The sequence below is a fragment of the Crinia signifera genome, chromosome 12 (genome assembly GCF_055691185.1).
Source record: "Crinia signifera chromosome 12, ASM5569118v1, whole genome shotgun sequence".
NCBI classification, from domain to species: Eukaryota; Metazoa; Chordata; class Amphibia; order Anura; family Myobatrachidae; genus Crinia; species Crinia signifera.
Window position 1 is genome coordinate 38,594,517 of NC_139228.1, and position 23,556 is coordinate 38,618,072.

A 23,556-nucleotide genomic window follows, 5' to 3' on the forward strand; every position below is an offset into this window, starting at 1 on the left:
AGAGCCGCGGCTGCCAGGAGGTATGGACGCAGCAGTACTGGCACACAGGGTTGCTTCTCTGGGTGGAACACAGGACTACAAGGAAGGAACCTCTGGATACAAACACCGACAGGCAAGGCAAGTGAGTGAGGACCGGGAACACTCTTAGACACGCTGGGTAAGAACTATAAGCGGCGTCTGACCCGGCTTACTGAGGGGTTTAAATACCATGAGTGACCAATGAATGCCTGCCTGATGAAACTACTGCTGCAGCTGATCGCTGCACCCCTTCCTTCCCGCAGCCGCCTGGCGTCTCCATCGCCCAGGCAACCGCTGCGGCAGGGGAGGAAGAGGCGGCGTGCTGCTAGCTTAGAGCTCAGCACCGCCCGCTAGCGTGATGTCACAGTGGCATCCCGGTCGCTTAGCAACGGCCGGGACGCACTGACTGGAGCGTGCCGGAAGATGGCGGAGGTCGCTCGTGCGGCCTCTGACACTACCCTTAAAGGATCTCTCTGACCGCAAATTAGAGTCTACTCTAAAGACTATTTACATGGCGGCAGGTTCTAAACTGAGGCCTGCGATAGTTTTGGCTTGGGTAAACAAGGCCAATATCAAGTGGGCAGACAAGATTATTGAGGGCCTGGATTCAGATATGCCTCCAGAGGAGTTCAGACAATTGGCAGAGCATATACGGGAATCAGCTACTTTTCTGGGCGATGCAGAAAGGGATATTTCGCTCATCTCTGCCCGCATTTCAGCCAATGCAGTATCCGCCAGGCGAGCATTATGGCTTCGCTCATGGCAGGCAGATGCAGAATCCAAGCGTGCAGTGGAGGGTCTTCCTTTTTTACAGGAGAGATTCTCTTTGGCCCTGAGATAGCTAAGTGCAGGGCTGGGCAACACCGGCCCTCCAGATGTTGATGAACTACACATCCCAGCATGCCTTGCATCAGTTTCAGCATGGCCACATAGCAAAAATAATGCAAAGCATCCTGGGATGTGTAGTTCATCAACATCTGGAGGGCCGGTGTTGCCCAGCCCTGGATAAGTGGATCTCTCAAACAACTGGAGGAATTCCTTCCCTCAGCATTCCTTCCCTCAGCACCCTTCCCTTACCTCAGCACCGCCTCCGGCCCATCGTCAGTATACCGGGCCGTCCTTTCAATCTTTTCAATCCTTTCGTCCACAACATTCCTTTCGAGGTAGAGGACCCGGCTTTCAATCCGCCAGAGGTGCCCGTGCCAGAGCCCGACTTCAGTCCAATACTCGCTGTCAGGAGCCAAAGCCACCCAAAAAACCAGTGGCATGACTGTTTGCCAGCTTTCTTAGGGGAACCACAGGTGGGTGCTCGGTTATTGGACTTCAGAACCCAGTGGTTCTCTCTCACAGAGGACTCTTGGGTTCGCAGACTGATTTCAGAAGGATATTCAATTCAATTCGATCTTCCCCCTCCCACGCTCGGGACAAGAGATCCTCTCTGCAGAAGGCGATAGAGACCTTACTAGAGTCCCAGGTTATCATTCCCGTTCCATCTCTCCAGAGGAACCAGGGTTACTACTCGAACCTTTTTGTAGTTCCCAAACCAAATGGGTCAGCCCGACCCATCCTAAATCTCAAATCCCTCAACCTGATTGTTTCCTATAACCATTCAAGATGGAGTCGATTCACTCTGTCATAGCATCTTTGGAGCAGAACGAGTTCATGCTCTCCTTGGACATCAAAGATTCCTACCTTCACATCCCCATTTGGAAACCTCACCAGGCTGTCCTATGTTTTGCAATAGGGAGAGACTATTTCCAATTCAGGGACCTGCCTTTTGGGTTATTGTCGGCACCGAGGGTCTTCACAAAGACTCTGTCGGTCATTAACGTCTCTCTCTGGAACCAAGGGGTGACCATAATACCATACTGGGATGATTTACTCATCAAGGCCCTGTCAGCCTCACTTCTGGAGGAACACGTGCTGCTGACGGTCCAGACCCTCACAAATCTGGGTTGGATCCTAAACTTCAAGAAGCCCTCTCATTCTATCCCAGAGGATTCTGGCTGGACACTAGGGAGATGTTCCTGCTGGATGAAAAGATCTGTGCCATTCAGCTGCTGACCCGCAAAGTCTTGCATCCGCGTTGGGTACGGATGCACCTTTTTGTACAACTCCTAGGGAAGATGGTGGCGTCCTTCCTAGTCTTGACATGGGGACGTTTCCACTCAAGACCGTTCCAACTGCACCTACTAAGGAAGGGAGCGGGTTCACATCTGTCTCTACACAGACTGATTCAGTTATCAGTGCAGGCTCGTCAGTCCTTACATTGGTGGCACCACTCGGATCACCTCAGACAGGGACGCCGCTTTGCAGTCTGGGAATTGGTTCTTCTAACCAGTCTTCACCTTCGCGGATGGAGCCCAAGGGAAAGTCAATTATCCATCAACCTGTTGGAGCTAAGGGCAATCTACAATGCCTTGCTAGCAGCTCAGGACCATCTTCGGGGACGACCAGTGAAGATCGTCGGACAACGCGACAGCAGTCGCTTATGTGAACCGACAAGGGGGCACGAGAAGCAGAATGGCCATGGCGGAGGTCTCCAGGATTCTGCAGTGGGTGGAAAGCATGCAGGTAATTCTCGTTGTCGTATTCATTCCAGGAGTCAACAATCTGGAAGCCGACTTTCTCATTCGGGAGAACCTTCATCCGGGAGTGGTCCCTACACCCCGAGGTGTTCCTGGAACTCACACTCCCGGGAACTCCCCAATGGTCTCATGGAAAAATCATATGCTTCCAAGGTATGTGGCACGGACAAGGGATCCACATGCCATAGCGATCGACGCCCTGGCGATCCCATGGATGTTCCACTTTGTGTACTTGTTCCCTCCTCTACCGCTACTAGGTCAAGTACTCAAGAAGCCGAGGACAGAATCAGTCCAGGCAATACTCCTCACCCCCTTCTGGCCGAGCAGAAGTTGATTCTCCGACATACAACAACTTCTGGCAGACGAACCATTCCTTCTCCCTCAGCAGCACGACCTCCTACTACAGGGTCCGTTCCACCATCAGAACCTTCCCTCGCTCCATTTGATGGCGTGGCTGTTGAGTCCGACGTCTTAAGAGCCAAGGGAACTTCACGTTCCGTCATTCCCACAATGTTAAGAGCTCGAAAGCCTTTCTCGGCAGCTCACCGCATCTGGCGCTCCTATGCAAACTTGTGTGGTTCTTAGGGTTGGCCCTTTTTGTGTATTTAAACTATCCAGACTTTTGTTGTTTCTCAAGAGGGGTCTGGATGGCGGTCTTCGATTGGGGTCCCTTGAGGTACAGATCTCAGCACTTTCTATACTTTTCCAGAGAAAAGCACCTTTATTGGTCAGTTGAAAGGGGATTCCTTATCTTGGAGACCAACCCACCTCCCCCAACCAAGAGCACTCCACGCTGAACTGAATCCTGAGAAACGCTGAGGCCGTGGGATTTAGCCCAATTCCTAATTCAATCGGATGTTGGGGTGAGCCTTGAGCTCTAGAAATTATGTAGCACTGGTCCATTTAACCAAAAACCTTTTGGATTACAATTCCCTCTATAAACATCTGAGGAAGATCAAGGATGGTAATGTTTACTTACCCCTATTCAACTGACACATGACTTTTTAACTTTGTCTTTTTACCACTAAAATTGATTGAGATTGAGCCCTATATATAGTCACTTTTTTTATTTTTTATTCCTGCCTTTTTAATTCCAATCTTTCATTGTATTGTAGATTACATGTTACCTTATGTATTGTGATTTATTCAGTAAAAATCGATAATTGATATACCGTCTTGTGTGTGTGTGTGTGTGTGTGTGTGTGTGTTTTTCAGCCAGCGCCGGCACAAAAAATCTGCTTTTCCAGAGAAGGTTGGCGCTCATCCCAGAGATACAAGCCTTCCTGCAGGGCGTTCTCAGGGTCCAACCCCACTTTGTCCCACCAACACCTCCTTGGGACCTTAACTTGGTTTTGACGTTTCTCCAGTCAGATACGTTTGAACCCCTAGAAGAGGTATGTTTAAAATTTCTAATCTGGAAAAAGGTACTTCTACTGGCTTTAGCATCAGCTCGTCGAGTGTCGAAACTCAGTGTACCTTATCTTCCACGAAGACAGAGCGGAATTACGGACTCACCCTTCTTTTCTGCCGAAGGTGGTTTCATCTTACCATGTAAACCAACCTATTGTGGTCCCTGCTTTTCGTGAAGATTCAACGTCTCGGGCTACTTTTAGACGTCATTTTATTTATGTGACAAGGACAGCATCCACCCGTAAGTCGGATTGCCTTTTTGTATTATATGACGCTTTCCGCAGGGGGTGGCCTGCATCAAAACAGACATTGGCCAGGTGTATCCGTTTGACCATTCGTCAAGCGTATATTCACGCAGTGTTGACAGCTCATTCCACTAGGTCAGTGAGTACGTCCTGGACTGCTCAACGGGGGCTATGGCTTCCCAGCTTTGCAGAGCAGCCACTTGGTCATCAGTGAACACATTTGTTTGCTTTTACCAATTCGATACTTTTGCTTCTCCTTCAACGACCTTTGATCGTTTGTTGCAGGATCCTCAGAGCTCTCCCTTCCGGGCATGGTCTTGGAACCTCCCCGATGTAAACTCTAGTGTCCCCTGCTGCATGATAGAGAAAAGAGATTTTGGTACTTACTGGTAAATCCATTTCTCGGAATCAGCAGGGGACACTGGATGCCCTCCCAGCTCGTGTATCCTGCCCGTTATGGTTCTTGTTCAGGTCTGGTTCTGTTCATAACTATTGTATGATGTTTTAGTTGTCTGTGTGTGTGTGTGTGTTACCATCTCCTCTGGTAAGACAATTTCCTAACTGGGGGATGATAGGTCTTAGAGGGGAGGAGCCATCCTGCCCTAAACAAATTAGTAGTGCCTAGCTCCCAGCATTCCCAGCTCTAAAACCCTGATGTAAACTCCACTGTCCCCTGCTGATTTTGAGTACCAAACTCCTATTTTTCTACTATACATGAATTAAAATGACTTTTTTCCTTCACGTACCTCCATGTATTATTACCAGTTATTTATATAGCGCACACATATTCCGCAGAGCTTTACAGATAATATTTCAACATTCACATCAGTCGCTGCCCCAGTGGAGCTTACAATCTATATTTCCTACCACATGTACACACAAGACATTCTAGGGTTAATTTTTGTTGGGAGACAGTTAACCTACGTTTTGGATTGTGGGCGGAAACCGAAATACCCGAAGAAACACACTCAAGCACGGGGAGAATAGAAAAACTCCGCACAGTTAGGGCCATGGTGGGAATATAACCATGTCCTCAGTGCTGTGAGGCAGTAATACTAACCATTACACCATACATGCTGCCAAATACGTTACCTTTCTAAACTTCCTTAATTTGTATATGTTTCACACAATGCTACTGGAAACATCTTAATTAAATATGTATATAGTATTATTTTTTTTGTAATTAAATCTGTTTTTTTTTTTTTTTCATCCCCAGCAAATCAAAACCTAGCAGAAGGATCAACCCTACTCCAATCAATGATGTGCATTCCAAGACTGGGCTGTGCTTTACCTCCACTCCGATTGGCTCATCTAGCATTGGCCGCAATCACACAGCGATAGATGTGTTTATCAGCGTACAGGAAGGAGCCCACACCCCGTATACAGGGAGCCTGTGCGAGGAGAGGAGATATTGCGCAAAGAAATGTACTGTCATTTTATGTACAACACCTATAATTGCCATGTTTGTTGTGAATTATGGGGTGATTGATTTTTGGTAACAGTATAAATATTTTCCCATTCATTTCGCATTGTAGCCACCTTTATTATCCCTTGAAGGCTTTTAAAATTGGTATTTGGATAATTGATCGAAAATGCATGGGTCAACTTTTTTTTTTGTTTTTGTTTATTTTGACCCAAATTTAGGATTTGCTTTATATGCTTTCCATGTGACGATCTATTGGGAAACGTGACCTGTATCGAGCATCACGTGCCACCATGCCCAAAGCCTGGCAAGTGAAGCGAACCCGCAATGGTAAAAGTTTCAACTGACAGGAAAGATGCTAAATTTGGATAAAATAAAAAAAAATGTTGACCTTTTTGTACCTGTGGACAAATAACTGTCTACGTGTTTGCATTATGTAGTAGTCTGGCCTTTCCTTTCAACACTTTTTAGTTTATTGTACGTATTTCTTATTTTGTAGTACCAAATTGCAGCAGCATGCCTCCTCTCCGTTGCATGGATCCCATCACCCCCACCAAGCAGAGTTATACCCGGAACACTGGTGTTTCTTCAGATATGATGACTATGGCTGACCCAGACAAAGTTTCTGGTAGAAAACAGCTGGGGATCCTTGCTGAACTCTATTCCGCCCTCATCACCGGGTATGTTCAAAACTTGTCATTATTATAATCCCATGGAATATTAAAATGTGTGTTTGCACCAGTGGCTTTAAGCTTTTACATAATTTTTTTTCCCCCAGTATTTCAACGTTGTTGTTTTTTTTAAGGTGAACATTTTTTTTAACCTTTTCCCTACTATTGGTTAAAGAGCTGCACACCGGTATCTTGTGGTTACTAGTTGACTTCCGGTGTGATCTCCAGAAGCTCTAATGTACAAAGGAATACAGATACATTGACTTTAATATGTGAAGTATGGGCACTGTTTGTCTTATCAGTTGTTCTTTTTTTATTGATACCGGGAGCATGCCAATAACATGTTGATTTTAAGATGGTGTTTATTATTGAAAACTACCTTTTATATCATAACTTTCATTAGAGAGTGTGTGTGTGTGTGTGTGTGTGTGTGTGTGTGTGCGTGGGGGGGGGGGGGGGGGGTCAGAAGGTGCCCAATATACACGTAAGCTGGGGCCTTAATAAATACAGTAAATGATGAGTGGCACTAAAGACCCACACCAAAGAACTAGTATTGCTGAGATGGAGCTTTGCAGAAGCTTGTGAATGTGATTAATAATTTATGACCAAATAGAAGATTGAGAACTTGGGTTAATAGTAAACGATATGAGTTTTTCCATTTATTGCAGAAAATCTTGTGCCAAATATTTTTCTGGAGCTCTTCTTTGTCCTGCAGCTGCTCACATCCAGGGCACGACGAGCACTGAGGATCAGGACTGCGACCTGGAGTACAGCATCTTAGTTTAAAGGTGAATAATACCTCTACTTTCGTTCTCTCAACACAATTTTTTGTTTTTCTGTTGTCACATATGAAAACTTAATTTATATATCTATGAAAGATGAATACTGTATTTCCAGTTGTGCATATTATATTTTTATGTGATATACTATGTGTGGTACTCTTTACTTAGTTGGGCGCCAGCGATTGAAATCGCGGGCCGTCGGGGGTAAAAATCGCGGGCATCGCGGGTAAATCGGGATGGCACGATGCCCGCGATGACCGCGATTTTTCCCATAGGGAACAATGTTAAAACGGCTGATTGACCGCGATTTTACTGTTAAATGCCTCAAAGGACCCGATTTGGGGCCAAATAGGTCAAATTAACCCTTAAATGTCCCCCCAAATTTTTAAACGCCACCCCACGATCCACGCCAACCCGAAGCGTGGCGAGCGCAGCGAGCCCGCGAGGGGCGGCGGTACGCGTCCTACGACCTTTTCATGCCCTACTATCCACTAGGGCGTGGTGTGAGAATATAATAGTGTGGCGAGCCCAGCGAGCCACCGAGCCCGAAGCGTGGCGAGCGGACGCGGATACCTTCACAGGTAGACGTGTCCCCTCGCGGGCTTCACAGGTGTCCGCCTCGCCACGGACACCTGTGAAGCCCGCGAGGGGACGCGCATAACTGTGAAGGTATCCGCGTAGCCAGTAATAACCCTAACAGACCTAAGCCAAAAATGAAGTTTTTGGTGGACACTGGGACTGTGTGGCATGGTGAGTACAGGAGACCCAACCACCAAGGAGTTAACTTGTTTAGGTGGAACACAGGCTCCCCAAATGGAAAAGTTTTTTTTCTTGGCTCTTTAAGGTATAGGAGAGATTCATGCCAGTCATGGGTCAAGTAAGCTGCAGGTGGTCCTGGCAACTTTGCTCATATCTGAGTCACTGCTGGGTACTGTTAGGTCTCCTATATACATGTTAGCCACAGCTAGTTATTTTCTTACTAAGGGTAATTTATGATACTAGTGTTTCTGCCTGCTCAGCCTGCAAGGAAGATTATTGTGTAGCGCAGGATCACGAGTACCTTTGTGATTGCTGCTTGTTGGATGTACCTTGTGCCGTTTTTCCTGGTAACCCCACGGGACTTGCAGGGTTCGCAAAAACGCGCTATAGCGCGTATTTTACCCTAAAACGGTCCCCGGGGACTCAGTTTTTAAAACTAAAGGAGTCCCCGAGGACGCGCTGTACTAATCCTGTCAGCCGCCGCTGCGAGCCAATCACTGTGACTGCAGCGGCCGCCGGGACCCTATCACTGAACAGTGGCCGCCGGCAGCCAATCACTGTCGGTTTTATACAGTTTGCTGCCGCTGCGCACCACGCACCCTGCATGAGAGCAGGTTACCGTTTCAAACTCTGCATCCTAAGTCCACTCCGCTGCTGAGAGCGGGGGGGGGGGGGGACAGGATGGGATGCTGTAACAACCGCTCTCAGCAGAGTAGATGAGCGCGCTGTCATGGTGGCGGGGGACTGGATGTGGCTAATGCAACTCAGAGCAGCGTGTCAGCTATTCCATCCACATCCAGTCCCCCGCCGCGCTGATAGCCCGCTCACCTACTCTGCTGAGCTGCATGTTTTCCAGCCCCCCCTCCCCCCACTGTGACAACGAACCGATATGCGCCCCCCCTCCCCCCCCCCCCCCCCCCCCCCCAATGGCAACCAGCATAAAACGTCCCCTCCCCATGTGGCAACCAGCATAAAATGCCCCCATCCCCCCCAGCATGTGACCCCTGCAAGGAGCATGTAACCCCTAGCAACAAGCATGTAAGTAAGCAGCACTTATGTGCTATAATATATACTGGGCATTACAGTGTGTGCTATGATGTGTACTGGGCATATTGGTGTGTGCTATAATATATACTGGGCATTACAGTGTGTGCTTTAATGTGTACTGGGCATTACGGGGTGTGTGCTTTAATGTGTACTGGGCATTACGGGGTGTGTGCTTTAATGTGTACTGGGCATTACGGGGTGTGTGCTTTAATGTGTACTGGGCATTACGGGGTGTGTGCTTTAATGTGTACTGGGCATTACGGGGTGTGTGCTTTAATGTGTACTGGGCATTACGGGGTGTGTGCTTTAATGTGTACTGGGCATTACGGGGTGTGTGCTTTAATGTGTACTGGGCATTACGGGGTGACCCGTGTTATGCTAGGGAGAAGGGGAGAGGAGGATTTATTCCGTTGGGACCCAGAAAAGGTCCGGTAGGACCTCAATTTTTAGAAGTGAAGGGTCCCCGGGACCCACTTTTTTGGGTGGTTTTCGCGAACACTGGACTTGACTGGAATGCAGGAATTAGCTTCTAGGCTGCCACAGATATCAATGGTGGCAGCTGAGGGACAGCGCTTCACTTCTTCCTAACAACCCACACCAGTCTCTCATGGAACTCTGTACAGGGTTTGATTCAAGTTTCTAATTTTCTACAGCAGGCCCTGGGTTCCACATCTATGACCAAAAACGCTTGAAGGATAAATTATAAGATTCCTCTGTGGAGGAAGTATGGTCAGACGTCTGAATGAAGATCGCATGACTCCGGTCAAGATGGCAAGTTTACAGATTAAGGATACCAATACACCGTGTGCTTTTGCGACTACCCACTTCAAATGGAAGAAGGAGGACCCATCTGTCTTTCTGCTCAACTAGTCAACCTCTTTAAGAAAGATTGGTCTTGCCCTAATAAATAAAATTTCTGCTACCTAAGCATATCGCTTCTTTCTGCCTGCATACTGATGGGACAGAAAAAGGTAGGAGGCATCACTGCCAGTGGATGCACCCATTGAATGATTGGTAAATCAACTAGCCTCCTTATTCCTGATCAGTTAAGGATGCAACTGAAAGGAAGTTGGAGCAGTTCCTCAAGATCACTTACTCCAACACTGGTGCAGAGATTCCAAGAACGCCTTAGCGGCCCTACCCTTTATCAGGGATGTTCTCTTTGTAGATTGTAGTTACTGTTGCGACCTCTAAAAATACCTTTCTGCCCTCTGTGGCACCAAAGGCCATACCATTTTCCATTTTGGTGGCTTCGCCGTCCTGGCAAGGTTGGGGGGACAATACTCATCTAAAGTTTAATGCTCTTCTGCCAAATAGGCTAAATCCAAAGGTTGCCAACCCTTGCCCAGTTGTTGCCAGGCCCGCCAAACTATTGACCAAGCCTATAGCATGCTGTCCCACGTCACCATCTAGTTTCTTTTAAGATGGGCAGCAGTCTCGATTTTCGCCAGCATCTGACTGGAAACCACATCTGATTCTTGTATAAGGGGCAAAGTGGGTACTCCCTCACTTTTAAGGACCAGCCACCAGTACAGTTGTTTTTTTTGTTTTTTTTACTACGGCCTGCCAGTCAATGCTGGCAAAGCTGCTGTCCTTAACTCTGCCAGCTGCCTATTGGAAGCAGGGATAATTATCCCGGTTTTGTTTCACCAGACAGAACAGGCATATATTCTATTCTGTTATTTGTTCTAAAGCCCCATCCTCAACTTCCATACATTGATCTGGTTTCTCCAAATCCCCAGGTTCATGATGGAGTTGTTGTGGTCCATCATGTAGGTTTTTTACTATCTTTATATCTCCATTTGAGATGATCATCAATGATTTATCCACTTCCTGATACAGATACCTGTCCGTTTTGGGCACTGTACTTTTGCCTTTCCATGCTTACAAGGTCATGGCAGTGATGGCGGCCTCTCTCCGCATTATTGCATACCTTGATGACCTCCAACTCTTGGCTCATTTTCATGACCGCTTATAGCAACATAGATGTCAGACTCTGAACTTATTGCATGATATAGAGTCTGACAAATCAATTGACGGAAGTTCTGCCTACTCCTGTCTCGGAGATTGCTACATCTGAGGTCACTGTTGGACTCCAGGGAATCAAGAGCTTCCAATTCATCTTCCAAGAGACTAATGGGAAGCTCTTGATTGCTTGATACACACATTTTTGAAACAGTGTAGGGTCTTGATTAATTTTGTCATGCAAGTTCTGGGCAAAGTGGTCTCCTTTTTTCGATATGGAAGACTATCCATTCCATGTGGTTAAGTCTGGAATCACTCCACTCTATAGGGTAAATTTACTAAGAAGGGAGTTCTATTGAAGATAGGGTGTTGCCAGAGCAACCAATCAAATTTGACTTATTTAGCACGGTCTAGAACAGGCTTTCCCAACCACGGTCCTCAAGGCACACCAACAGTGCAGGTTTGGAGATATCCAGGCTTCAGCACAGGTGACTTAATTAGTATCTGAGGGATTTTGATTAAACCATCTGTGCTGAAGCCTGGATATCACTAAAACCTGCACTGTTGGTGTGCCTTGAGGACCGTGGTTGGGAATGCCTGGTCTAGAAGATCATATATAGAATCTGGTTGCTATGGGCAACATCCAATTGTCAATAGAATCCCATTTTAGTAATTTTACCCCTACCTCTCAAATTCCATTTGCTTATTCTGTCGTGTTGATGATTCTTGATCCAGGAGTGGGTCAATCTAACAGACACCATCCTCCTTGGCTGGGGGGCTGTCAAGGCAGTCACTCCTTTCCAGGCCTTTAGTCCACCCAAGAGGCAAATCTCTCTAAAAAATAAAAAAAATGCCAAGGGTCAACCTTCTTACTCCACAGGCCGGTGAAGGTCCAGTAGGACAATGTTGCATACATCAACCATTGGGGTGGTACCCGGAGTTGAGACACCATTTTTCTGCTCTTTTTGCAGTCTACATCCTTGGAGTTCAAAATTGGGAAGCAGGGTTCCTCGTCAGACAGGATGTTGATGGAGATGAATGGGTTCTTCATCCTGATGTTTTTCAGATGTTGGTTTGATGCAGGTTCAGCCGCAGATAGACCTGTGCCTCCTGCCACAATAACAAGCTGCCTAGCTATGGCTCTTGGACCAGAGACCCAGGCGCATTTCTATTAGACACCTTGGCATTTCCCTTTTTCAATGCACCCCCCCCCCCCCTCCCAATTACTCTTCTCCAGTGGATCCTTGACTGGTTGGAGCAGAATAGTATAATGGCCGTTCTCATTGCCCTACAATGGCTAAAGCAAGCCTGCTTTGCTGACCTTCAGAGTCTGTCCATAAAGCTGTGGTGCCTTCATCATTTTCTGCTCTAATTTATCATCTAGTGTGTTGAACAAACTTCCAGTGGTTTGCTGTTTGACTGTTGAATCCACTCATTAATACAGAAAAATAGTAGCGCTGGACAATATCTGATAAGAAATATACAAAATTTAATGAACACAATAAAAAAAAATATAATAAAAAAGCACAAGAATTAGATAGAATAATAATGCATTCGCAATAACCTGGCACCTATTAGAATAATGAATATGTCCATTCCTAGTACACCGCCATAAATGGATCCAATTTTGTCCAGAATGCAAGGTAGGTATAGTTACCGCAGGGTAATGTCCGACAGGAAGATGTTTTAATCCTGGATGAGGAAGAGCAAAAGCTGGAATCTTCAAGTGGTCGGTTTAAAGTCCCGAATATTAATGCGGCAATTGAAGTGGCAAAAAGATGATCTCTTCTGGAGGCGGCTGGTCTGGACCAAATAGTGATGATATTTAGCTGGAAAAGGTGCCAGGGGGTCTGCTCCTGACGCGTTTCGCTGTATCAGAGTACAGCTTTATCAAAGGAATACTGTTGTGGCTTGTGGTATGGGTTTATATACCCTTCTCTTAATGAGTGATCAGATACACTTGTGCTTGTCATTTACATAAAAAATATATATAAAAACAATAGGGAGATGAATAGGGAGGCAAGATAAAAAACAAATACTAAGCAAAGTATACAGAAAAAGTTAAAATTAAGCAAACTGAGCATTTTGTATATAGAGGTCAGAGGGCATTGTAATCTAATTGGTCCGTCAATGTATGACAGAACCTAGCAATAACCATGGTTACATAAACAAATAGTGTGTGGGCCAATCATTAGTGCTTTAGATGAATCACATGCTGTTCGTCATAGGGAGTGGGGCGGAACTATCATAATATGATCATGTGGCCGGCATTGGTGAACACACGCTGACTAGCGTGCGGGTCAAGCCTCGTTTTAATAGCGAGGTATGGCAGTGGATTGACCAATGGTTTAAGAGCAATCATATGCTCAGTATTAAAGAGCGCGCGCTGACTCGCGTGCAGCTCAAGCCTCGTTCTGGTAGCGAGGTCTGACAGGGGGCTGTGAACGGAGTTGTGAACGTGACGTAATTACGTAATGCAAGTCCGCACGATCATAGTTATTCATTATTCCTTTGATAAAGCTGTACTCTGATACAGCGAAACGCGTCAGGAGCAGACCCCCTGGCACCTTTTCCAGCTAAATATCATCACTATTTGGTCCAGACCAGCCGCCTCCAGAAGAGATCATCTTTTTGCCACTTCAATTGCCGCATTAATATTCGGGACTTTAAACCGACCACTTGAAGATTCCAGCTTTTGCTCTTCCTCATCCAGGATTAAAACATCTTCCTGTCGGACATTACCCTGCGGTAACTATACCTACCTTGCATTCTGGACAAAATTGGATCCATTTATGGCGGTGTACTAGGAATGGACATATTCATTATTCTAATAGGTGCCAGGTTATTGCGAATGCATTATTATTCTATCTAATTCTTGTGCTTTTTTATTATATTTTTTTTTATTGTGTTCATTAAATTTTGTATATTTCTTATCAGATATTGTCCAGCGCTACTATTTTTCTGTATTTTTCTAGCTTCTCTAGGGGCTCTCAACCCCTTCTCTAGTAGCAGCTCCACTAAAACATCCCACCACCAGGCGCCTAATAGGTTGGTTTTCCAACCATCCACCTTTTTTTTGAATCCACTCATTAGCCTTCTTGCAGGGAATGTTGGACTTAGGTCCTATAATGTTCCAGTAATGTTTTGGTGGTTCAAACTTTTCTTCAGTGGGTGCTCTACATTCAGCTCCTCTTTACCTTAGTCCTCAGGTTCTCTAGCATTCTCCCTCGCCGGCCTTAACTCTATTGGTTAGCATAGTATTTTTGTTTGTCGTTGGGTCTCAGACATGTTTTTTCACTCGAATCATGTTGTTCTTTTCACTTGATTGTCCTCCAGAGGTGGTTTTCGGATTTCATATCAGTCAGGGGGTTATGGTCCCCTATCTAACTACACTGGCTCGAGTCTCTCTCTTATCACTCTGGATGTGGTGTGGGCTGTGCGTACCTTTTCGCCCATTATGACCTTCACAAATGAGGCTGGCCAGCGCTAGATGTCGGCATGTTGGTTAAGCATCACTATTCACCCAGCTTTTCTGGCTGGCAGTCCATTTACGGCATCTGTCCGGGCCCACTCTAGGAGGTTGGTTGGGACTTAGGGGTGAACCAGCACATGGCCTCTGTGAAGCAGCTCTGCAAGGCAACTAAGTGTTTTTCTGCCCACACCTTTCTCACATTTTATCGTTTGATAGTTTTGTCTCAGTCGATATGGCTTTTGGGCGTCTGTACAGCTCAGGATGCTTTGGGACATCCCAGTATTCACCATTTGCTGAAAGTAAAAGCATAATTTTTTTGGTTTTGTCCTGAGACCATGGTGGACATTGGATACCCACCCTGCTGTTCCTGTCTGGTAGGGGTTTATGTGCATGGTAGTGTGTGTGTTTGTGTGTGTGTGTGTTTCTGTTTCTTTGGCTTTTTTACAGGTAATTCAATAATCCTGTTTTTTGCGGTGCACTCATAACTACCCTGTTTGAAAGGGTCTACCCGGGTTGACAGGGTTATTACCTGGACTAGCAACCCAGCAAATAGCCCAGGTTTTGCCTAAAAGGAGCTGGTTGGTGAGGGACAAGTATGACCTAATCTCCAAGTGCCCACTGTAATCTGTAGGACCCAGGTTCAGTGTTAAGGACAATCACATGTTAGTAACCCGGGGAGTCACCCATGTATGAACAGGGCCGAGTACAGCAAGCCCCAGGTTTAACCCATGCTATGGTCCTGGGTTTGAGCTGGGTTGAAGCCGAGGTATTAAGTCTGCAACAGGAATTAATGGATTAGAGAAACAATCTGCTTTCTGAGGATTCCAGGAAAGTGCATGAAATGTGAACCGACCACTCCCAATAGCTAAGCCCAAACTGCTGCACAATATTTTTTCATTCTTAACTTTTTTTTGCCATGTTTCTGTTGCAACCCAATTTGTGCTGTAGCTAGGGATTTTACTTTTGTGGCCCTTTGCATAGGTAGCCTGGGCCTTTTGAGACTTGTACTGACAGAGTTGTCCAAAAATTCCTTACTGGATCTAGTGGAGCAAACTCCGTGGCGTAGCAGAATATGTTTGAGGCCCGGCAAGATTGAGCTCAAGCGACTCTTTAGTGTTGAGACTGGGATGCGGATTTTGAATCTATATGTTCCTTGAATTGTCTTCAGTTTGGCAGGGGAAATCATTTTGGGCCCAAGTTGGATACTATTATTCAGTCTACTGGTGGGAAAAGCACTTTTCTTTTGGTAGCTGCCCCCAAGGAATGGGGGCTGAGGTATTGGGCTTTTCAGTCCACCAGGAGCTTTTTCCTTCCTGTCATGGGTTTGGTGCTAGAGAGATGTTTTTCTAGAGTTAACAGATGATCAGGAACCAAGACCACTAATGAGCTCAACGCATGACAGTCCTTCTCCCTGTCTATTAGGCGGCCGCCTACTCCAGTTCATAGACACTGGGGTGTTGGCCATCATTTCTTTTTTAAATTGGATAATTTTTATTAAGTTTTCAAAAGAAAACAAACAAAACATAGTAGTTGTACAAACAGTAGCATGGCAGTAGGTGCTTACAGAAGAAAAGCATTAACCAGACTAGGATGTATGCAAACATATAGATGGATATACGTACATATTCATGCTCATTGTAGTGGGATAACATTAATGGACATCACCCCTTCCATAATAAGGATAGAAACATATTTAATCATCCGCTCGGAGGCGCCATCCGAGTATACGAATGAAAAAATAAAAAAAAAGTGTAGGAAGGCATGATAGTGAGGCCGTATCGCATGAGAAATCATAGAGCACCCTAAATTGTATCTTAAAATAATCAAATATGAATAGCACTGTCTGAGCGGAAATAAAGCTATTATGTCAAATAAAAAAGAAAAGATAAATAAAAGAAAACCTCCCAAAAGGCCCAAATCAACCCACCCACAAAACCCCCCACCCTGTACTACCCACCCCCAACTTAGGCGTACTTTATTCCCTGCAACCATACCCTCACTAAAACCTATACTAACAGCAACCCCAGAGAGGAAAAAGTCAGTGGCCTGCAGCCAGCGAAAGTAGCTGCTCTGGCCATAGGAAAAAACCTAACCTATCCCTCCTACACCAACCCCCCATCTATCCCGTTATCCCACTAACTAGTTTAACCCACCCAAACTATCCCATCAAATTAAAGGATATCAAAAGGAGAACTGTCAGGGGCATTAAAAAAAAGGATATTTTTTCACAGTGAGGTAGCATAAAAGATGCAGTGACAAAATGAATCGTTTCTAGAAGCAGGATGTACAGTAATAGGACGTTGTGAAGAGAAAAAAAAAATAAACAGAAATTATCCATATCTGCAGTAAGCGACTCTCCCCCCTCAGCCAATTTTGCACACCCTACTGTTATATGGTCACAGACATATAGTACACAGTTTAATAAAACAGAGGATGGGAGCAGATAACTGAAATAGAAAAGAAAGAACAAAAAGGAGAAACTAGATCAGACTGCATATACGTAGATAAATATATGGCAAGTCCTATATTTTAGAAATACAGCACAGTATGTCAGTCCGGCCAGATGTCATAGTCTTTCATTCGTGTAGACAGGACTCGTGTATAGAAAGGCCAGGAGGACAACTTGTAGAACCAGGAGAAACAGGATGCACAGGCCCGGAGATCATGCCAGGAGATACAGGGGAGATCAGCAAAGAAGCAGGGTCCGTGTACGCTGGGTCCTCTTTGCCAGGATAGCGGCTGCAATAAACAGGGCAGCAGTGCCAAGTTGGAGCAGGCAGAGCAGCATCCGAGTGTTGTGTGTGGGAAGGCGTCACGGAACACTCCTCCCTAGAGCTAAGAATTGCAGGATCTATATGGGCTATAGGCCCGTTACCATGAGGGACATCTTCTCCATCAGCAGCAGTATATATATCACAATTAAAGGAGTTTAGAGAATTTACTGAGTTGAGATAGGAGATATCTCCAGGGCAGAAAAGCTCATTCATGGGACAATACAGTGCCATTTAAGTGCTGACTGTGGGACCACAGTAGTGAAGTGTATGTTCTTCAGCGAGGGTACAGGAGATAGAGAGGGTCTCCTCCTGCACATCAGCAAGCTTAGCCAGGAGTCTGTCGGTAGAGGCATAAATAGCTTGTAGCAGGAGTTGAGTTGAGGCCGCCATGTTGAATTATATACCAGGGGCAATAGTTCCAATAGATCGGTGGTGGCTAGCACACCACCAGATTCGCAGGAGAAGCAGACTGCAGCAGTCTCGGCCACCCCTGCACAGTTTAGGGGGTAGATGAACGCAGGTGGTGAGAGCCGTGTATCCCCCCCCGAGGGTTCCAAAATGTTGACCGGGTGCCTATATAACCCAAGGATGCAACACAGGGCAAGCCAAGTACTGCTCTCCCGAAAGTACTCACTCAGGTAGTGACCCTCGGATAACCAACAAGGGCAGCGGTTACAGATGGCCGCTCAATGGAGACCAGAAAAGCAGGCTATCAGCAGGCACAGCAGGGCAGGGACCAGAGATATTCGTTGATGGAAGGAGTCTCCAAGATGGCGCCCGCCGCACGCAGGAGGGAGCCCAAAGCGTGTCAAGCCGGGAGATTCACCGCGTCCACAACAGGCTGTCGATACACACTTTGATCGGTGCGCCAGGTACAGCAGAGCTTTAGGGGTGGAATTGAGTGGGTCTGAGGTGCCTAAGCTCCCCCAGGCAGGATGGCAATACGGAGTTTAACGGAGCTCACCCACTCTGCGTCCGCACACCTCCTCGGTCAAGCCATGCCCCCCTGTTGGCCATCATTTCTAGGGGTTACATAGTCCACTCAGCGGTCTTCTGCCTCAGAATTTTTTTTTCCCGCTAACCACAGGAGGTGGAGTACAGGGTGGAATTAGACCAGGCTAGTTACTGCTCTGCTTTTAGTTCAAAAACAGAAACAGGGCTTTTACTTCAACCTATTCTTTGTTCATAAACCAAACTGATTCTTCCGGAAAGTTTTTAATCTTTGCACCATTTCCTGAACAAAGTGTCTAGTGCTCTGGTACTTCATGTTCTATAATTTTTTTGGTCTCTCTGGACATCAGCGACAGATCTTCACGTTCCCTATTTGGACAGGTCATCACTTTCTTCTCTTAAGTATCCAGTGCATCTGCCTTCAATGCCTCATACTTACTGGAGTTAATTACTTTCGGATTTTAGAAGTTGTTGTTTGTTTGTTTTTTAGTTTTCGTTAATGTACTGTTCTACTGCTTTGTAGTGACGTTCTGTGTGTGTTTCTATTTTCATTGCGAAAGCTGTTTGTGTGCTCTAAATACTAGAATTAATGCTAGTACACTTACAGATGTAGCGTGTCCCATCTTTGCAGGGGATGGCAGAAGATTCGCCATCCCCCGCCAGCCGCCGTAAAGGGACGTGCGCGCACGTCCCCTTACAACGGGGCTCCCCCCGGGTCCTCGCCGACGGTCGCCCCGTGTCCCCGCCACCTTGCAGAACCACCCCCCTAACCCTGTCCATCTCCCTGAAGTGGAGACGGACAGGGTTCCGGTCCCCCCGCCGACGGGAAACTGGGACGCACGTGCATGTGAGACGCACACGCGTCCCAGTCTCTATCGCCGTCGCTTGCCAGTGCAAGGGATCTGGCGAGCGCCGGCCAAAGATGTCTCCCGCTCCATCTGTCTGTCAAACCCTTTTGCCAATTACTTGTCAATTTTACCAGCTTATATGTATAGTGTCCGTAATACCAGTATCTAACTGGTTGCATGTTCTGTATGTGGTACAGTTCACTCCAGGCTAGGTTTCTATTACATGTTTGCTCCAATGTGTATATGCTCTTTTTATTTTGCAGATGCTGTGGAGCGCCAACACTTTCAAAGTGTTCACAACTGTGTCTTTTTTGCAGTGTCGGTCCTTGACTACCAGTTCACGTATGTTTCTTTTCACCTTTTTTTTGTCTAAAATATATTATTGTTCTCCATAGTGCAGGTTGGCGTGCAGCTGTAGACAAGTTTGACTTAAGTGTTATCCTGTGTGTATATATAGCAAACATCCCTTCTTGGCATGCCAGAACTCAACTTGTGCGTAACTTTATTTTTATTTTTTTCTGAGCAAATGTGTATCTTAATGGGTATTTAATTGCGGCAGTGTTTAGTCATGTTTGAAGCTAAAACATGACTAAAAAAACAGTTGAAAAGTTAGCAAATCCAATGCTTGATGTGACTGCACCAATGTTGTATAATGACCTAGCTGTATGAGGGTATTTTGTGGAATTGTTCCCTGATGTACAGGGGCATTATAATGTACATTTGTCATATTTGGGGGCATTATGTCAAATTCTGTAACATAAGGGCACTATGGTATTGTTCTGTGACTTACAAGGACAGACAGACATACTGTATGGGGCCTTATGTAGTGTTTATAAAAACAATTCTGAGACCTACAGGTGCAGCCATATTCATTGCATCTACAGCGGGCACACTAGGCATGCCGTGAGTGTGACTTTATATGCCGGGCTGCGGGCTAGCACATGTTGACTAGCCCACAGCCCATGCTGTTAGAGCACATTGTAATTTTCGAGCGAATATTCTGCTGGACACTGCTCTATTTTATTTCCTCTCTACTACTTTACATTATGAATAGTGGTGGTAAGGTGTTCTAGATCACGTGTAGCTATGAGACGTGAGAGTAGACTAAAACCTTCGGATGTTTTAAGTGCCTTTTAGGGCATATAATTTGTAAGCTTCATCGACAAGGACTGATGATCAGGACTTAATAATTCTCTGAAAATCACTATGGAATGTATTATTTATAAATAAGTTAAATATTTTATTAAAAAAATCAACTTACATAATTATTTTTTTGGTAGTGCATGACTGCAATGAAGTAGACTCCCATCTGAGACACAATCGGTGTGGGGATCTTTTAAGTGTCCTAAAAAAAATCTTGCATTTCAAGAACTTAGCCCTTATGTGTTAGACTGCACACTAGGATCATGGGAACTAGAAAACAAAGACTCCACCGAGTAAATATATTTGTAGATGTGTGATAAACCATCGCAATATCTCCGTATCTCTCTCTGCGTGTTCCAGACTTGAATTTCCTGGAATGTATAATGTACTTTGCATGAAATGGTAGTAATTGTGTTTTTTCTGTTTGCTTTGCAGTGTTATCTCTCTATTGGATAAAAGCACCCTGAAGCTCCTTGCAGAAAATGAGCGTATTGGTGCGTTTTCTCCCACTTTGCAGGAGAGACTCCTAAACGCACACCGGAGTAGCACAGGGAAAGTGCGTAATAATACTGAATGCATGCTTTTTGGCAATACTTTGGCGCATGTACATTTTCCTTCGGGTCTAGCCTATATAATATTTTGCCGAACGTACCAGTACATTTTAGCAGAAAATAGTGCCATTTGTAAAAACAAAGAATATATTTTATTTCCATTGTACGATATATACATGCAAATATCTTGGTGCCAAGTACACAAAAAAGTGAGAACCTTTTTGGTGATGATTTTACTTTATCTTACTCATTCAGGAAACCTCTGGGTGGACGGTGAAGCCGGGTGGGAGGGCAGCGCGCCCACAACAAGGCCGGCTGTGTGGCCTGCGCAGTGTGACCTCTGACCTGGTGACACTGCCCAGCATTACACTGCGCATGCGCAGACTAATCCTGGGATTGGAAACTGCATTTTAGGGGCCAGATCCCGGGATCCCTCCGATCCCGGGATTGGCCACCCTAGTACAGACGGGCGAATGGCAAGGGTGCTGTGTGTACCTGACAGGTGTGGTCGGTCCTCAAGGCACACACTAAGGGTCCAGGTATTAGTGATATGAATGATGCGGCCGTGTCCTAGCACCAGCATCTCCCCCAGCGCTGCACAACTTTTGAACCTCCGCATCTTTTGTGTTCCTTTTTTACCCCGGTTGGGAGTACTTGGTCAAAGTCAACATCTACATGGTTGACACATGAAAAAGCTTACATGAGTTTTTTACTTTATAGGTTTTTTTTTTTTTAAAGCCGGTGTTGACAGCTCAGCATGTGTATACCCAGAAGTTGGCCATGGCAACCAATCAGCTTCTACTTATTTTATAAAATACTACTGTACCTCAAAGCTGTTTGATTGGCAAATTTGCCACTGGTTCACTGCTTCATTCTGTTTACTGCTTGATACATTCACTTCAGTTTGTTCTGCACTCCTGTGAGTGCGGAGTATTGTGTTCTATGCTACATGCTGCTTCCACAGTCTCTAAAGTTCCCGTTCCTCAGCTGGCAAGACATTGGTTGCCACAGAAGCCGATTTGCGATGGTTCTGCAGCTGCTCTGGTTCTCCACTCTGTCCCATCATCTACAGTACTGCATCCCACTGTTCCAAATCTTCAGTTCAGCTGGTTGACAAGGATGGACTAATGTTCTTTTATTGGATTATGCTTTTTTTCTTCCATTGCAGGAAAGTCATTTTTTTTCTATTCCATCCTATCATTGTTCTGCATCAACCTTAACATGTACTATTTGAACCTCTTGCACTTTTCATGAAATTAGAACCTCTTGAAGTATTTCTGAATAGACCGGATATTTTTTTTTGGGAAGGTGGCGTGTCTGTCCAAGATGCGGCATACTAGGTATCCAGTCTTATTGGTCATACAAATTTAGTTGCATGCTCTGCTACACAGTATTTTATGCCATGTGTGGGTGAATTTTTGGAATGGTTCCTTCAGCACTCTGGGCACCGCACTTCTTGCCTTCCTATTTTGGTTTGAGATAGGGGGGAAGGCTACTGTATAACTCTGACATGGCAATGAAGCTTCTAGGAAAGGTATTGGAGAAGTCTGTGGTGGTCCTCCTTGAGTGACAAGGAAGGATAGGTGTGATAACAAGGATGGGGTCTTAAACAATATGAAAACTTTCTGGAATCAAAATATCTGCCAATGGCTGATTTAATTCAGTACTATCAAAATTGTATAACCCTTACTAACTGTATATGAGCCCTCCTGCTGCTAATGCTGCTTGCCAGATCAGGATGGAGTTTCCATACTTTGTCTCCATGGTTATGGAGCAGAATGTGTGTTTCTGTCTCCAGTTTTTTTTTTTGTTTTTTTTTTAAAAGTGGCAATCATTTACACTTAAAAATCAAACTGGTTTTGCAGTGTAAATGATTGCTGCTTTAAAAAAAACTGGAGATGTCTCACTTTCTGAATCTCTAATCCTATTACATTTCACCCGTGGTGTCTACACAGGATTACTGTCAAGAAGATCTTGGCAATTCAGTGTCAGGGGAACCTTTGCGTGTTAGCCATTATGTTTTCCATTACATGATGCTCATAGAGAAAACAGTATACAGTTTCTCAGAGGTAGCACTTCCATTCTCAGACTATGATCCTGATTCCAGTCTTGGTCAAACGCGTTTGAAAAGTTTGGTGTCCGCTTATCCGTTTGCCCTTCTGTGATGGCAGTTGAGACACCCTCAGTCAGGGACATTCCATATTCTGATGTGCATAGGCTATTATCACCACGGTTGCAGAGGTGCCTTCAGTTTCACTGCCTGTACATGGTTAGAGCTATGAGTGGTATCAGATTTGTCTTCTATGACCATTTAAAGCAGGATGATAAGTTTTGGCTACTGGTCACAATCTTGCTATCCAATTAAAGGCTATTTATTTTTCTAGAGAAAAACTTCCAGTTTTTGGGTGATAACACTTTGGATCCATGAGAAGTATCTGGCTCCCATGTGATATTGCGGTGCTGAGGGCTACTCTATTTATCGGGGATTACACTTTGCGTGCCTGAGGCACCCCAAAGCATGATTTCCGATAAGTGTCAATTATTAGGGCTAATTGAACAGACCTCCAGTCACTCAATTAACTGTGGTAAATTAATGTAGATAATTGAATACCAGCCTTAGTATAAATTCTTTCTAAATTTACTTTTCACCTTTCTTCGTGGGTCAGTACACTATTACAGCATATGAGGGTTTTCAGAGGTGTTTTTTTATTTTTGCTTTATTGGGTGTGATACGGGACCTTTTGTGGATGATTCAAAAGGAAAGGAGAGTACCCGTTTCTCCCCATCCCACCTGCTAGTCTGGCTTCTAGGATGGAACATAACACCCCATACCACTACTGCCTTGGCGCCTTTTGATTACTACATTTTTAGTTATCTGCTAATCCCCAAACTCTTACCTGCTGTTGAGC

General features: G+C 45.3%; 1 protein-coding gene across 1 annotated transcript in view; it reads left to right on the forward strand.

The window, feature by feature from the left end:
• The window catches only part of CDAN1 (codanin 1), a 72,105-nt gene that overhangs the window by 11,990 nt on the left and 36,559 nt on the right, over window positions 1–23,556 (forward strand). Inside the window, 8 exon segments of the mRNA XM_083166065.1 lie at window positions 5,478–5,662; window positions 5,665–5,686; window positions 6,184–6,216; window positions 6,218–6,362; window positions 7,023–7,135; window positions 14,597–14,679; window positions 19,217–19,295; window positions 20,532–20,652. Of these exon segments, the coding sequence (XP_083022191.1) occupies window positions 5,478–5,662; window positions 5,665–5,686; window positions 6,184–6,216; window positions 6,218–6,362; window positions 7,023–7,135; window positions 14,597–14,679; window positions 19,217–19,295; window positions 20,532–20,652 (781 nt within the window).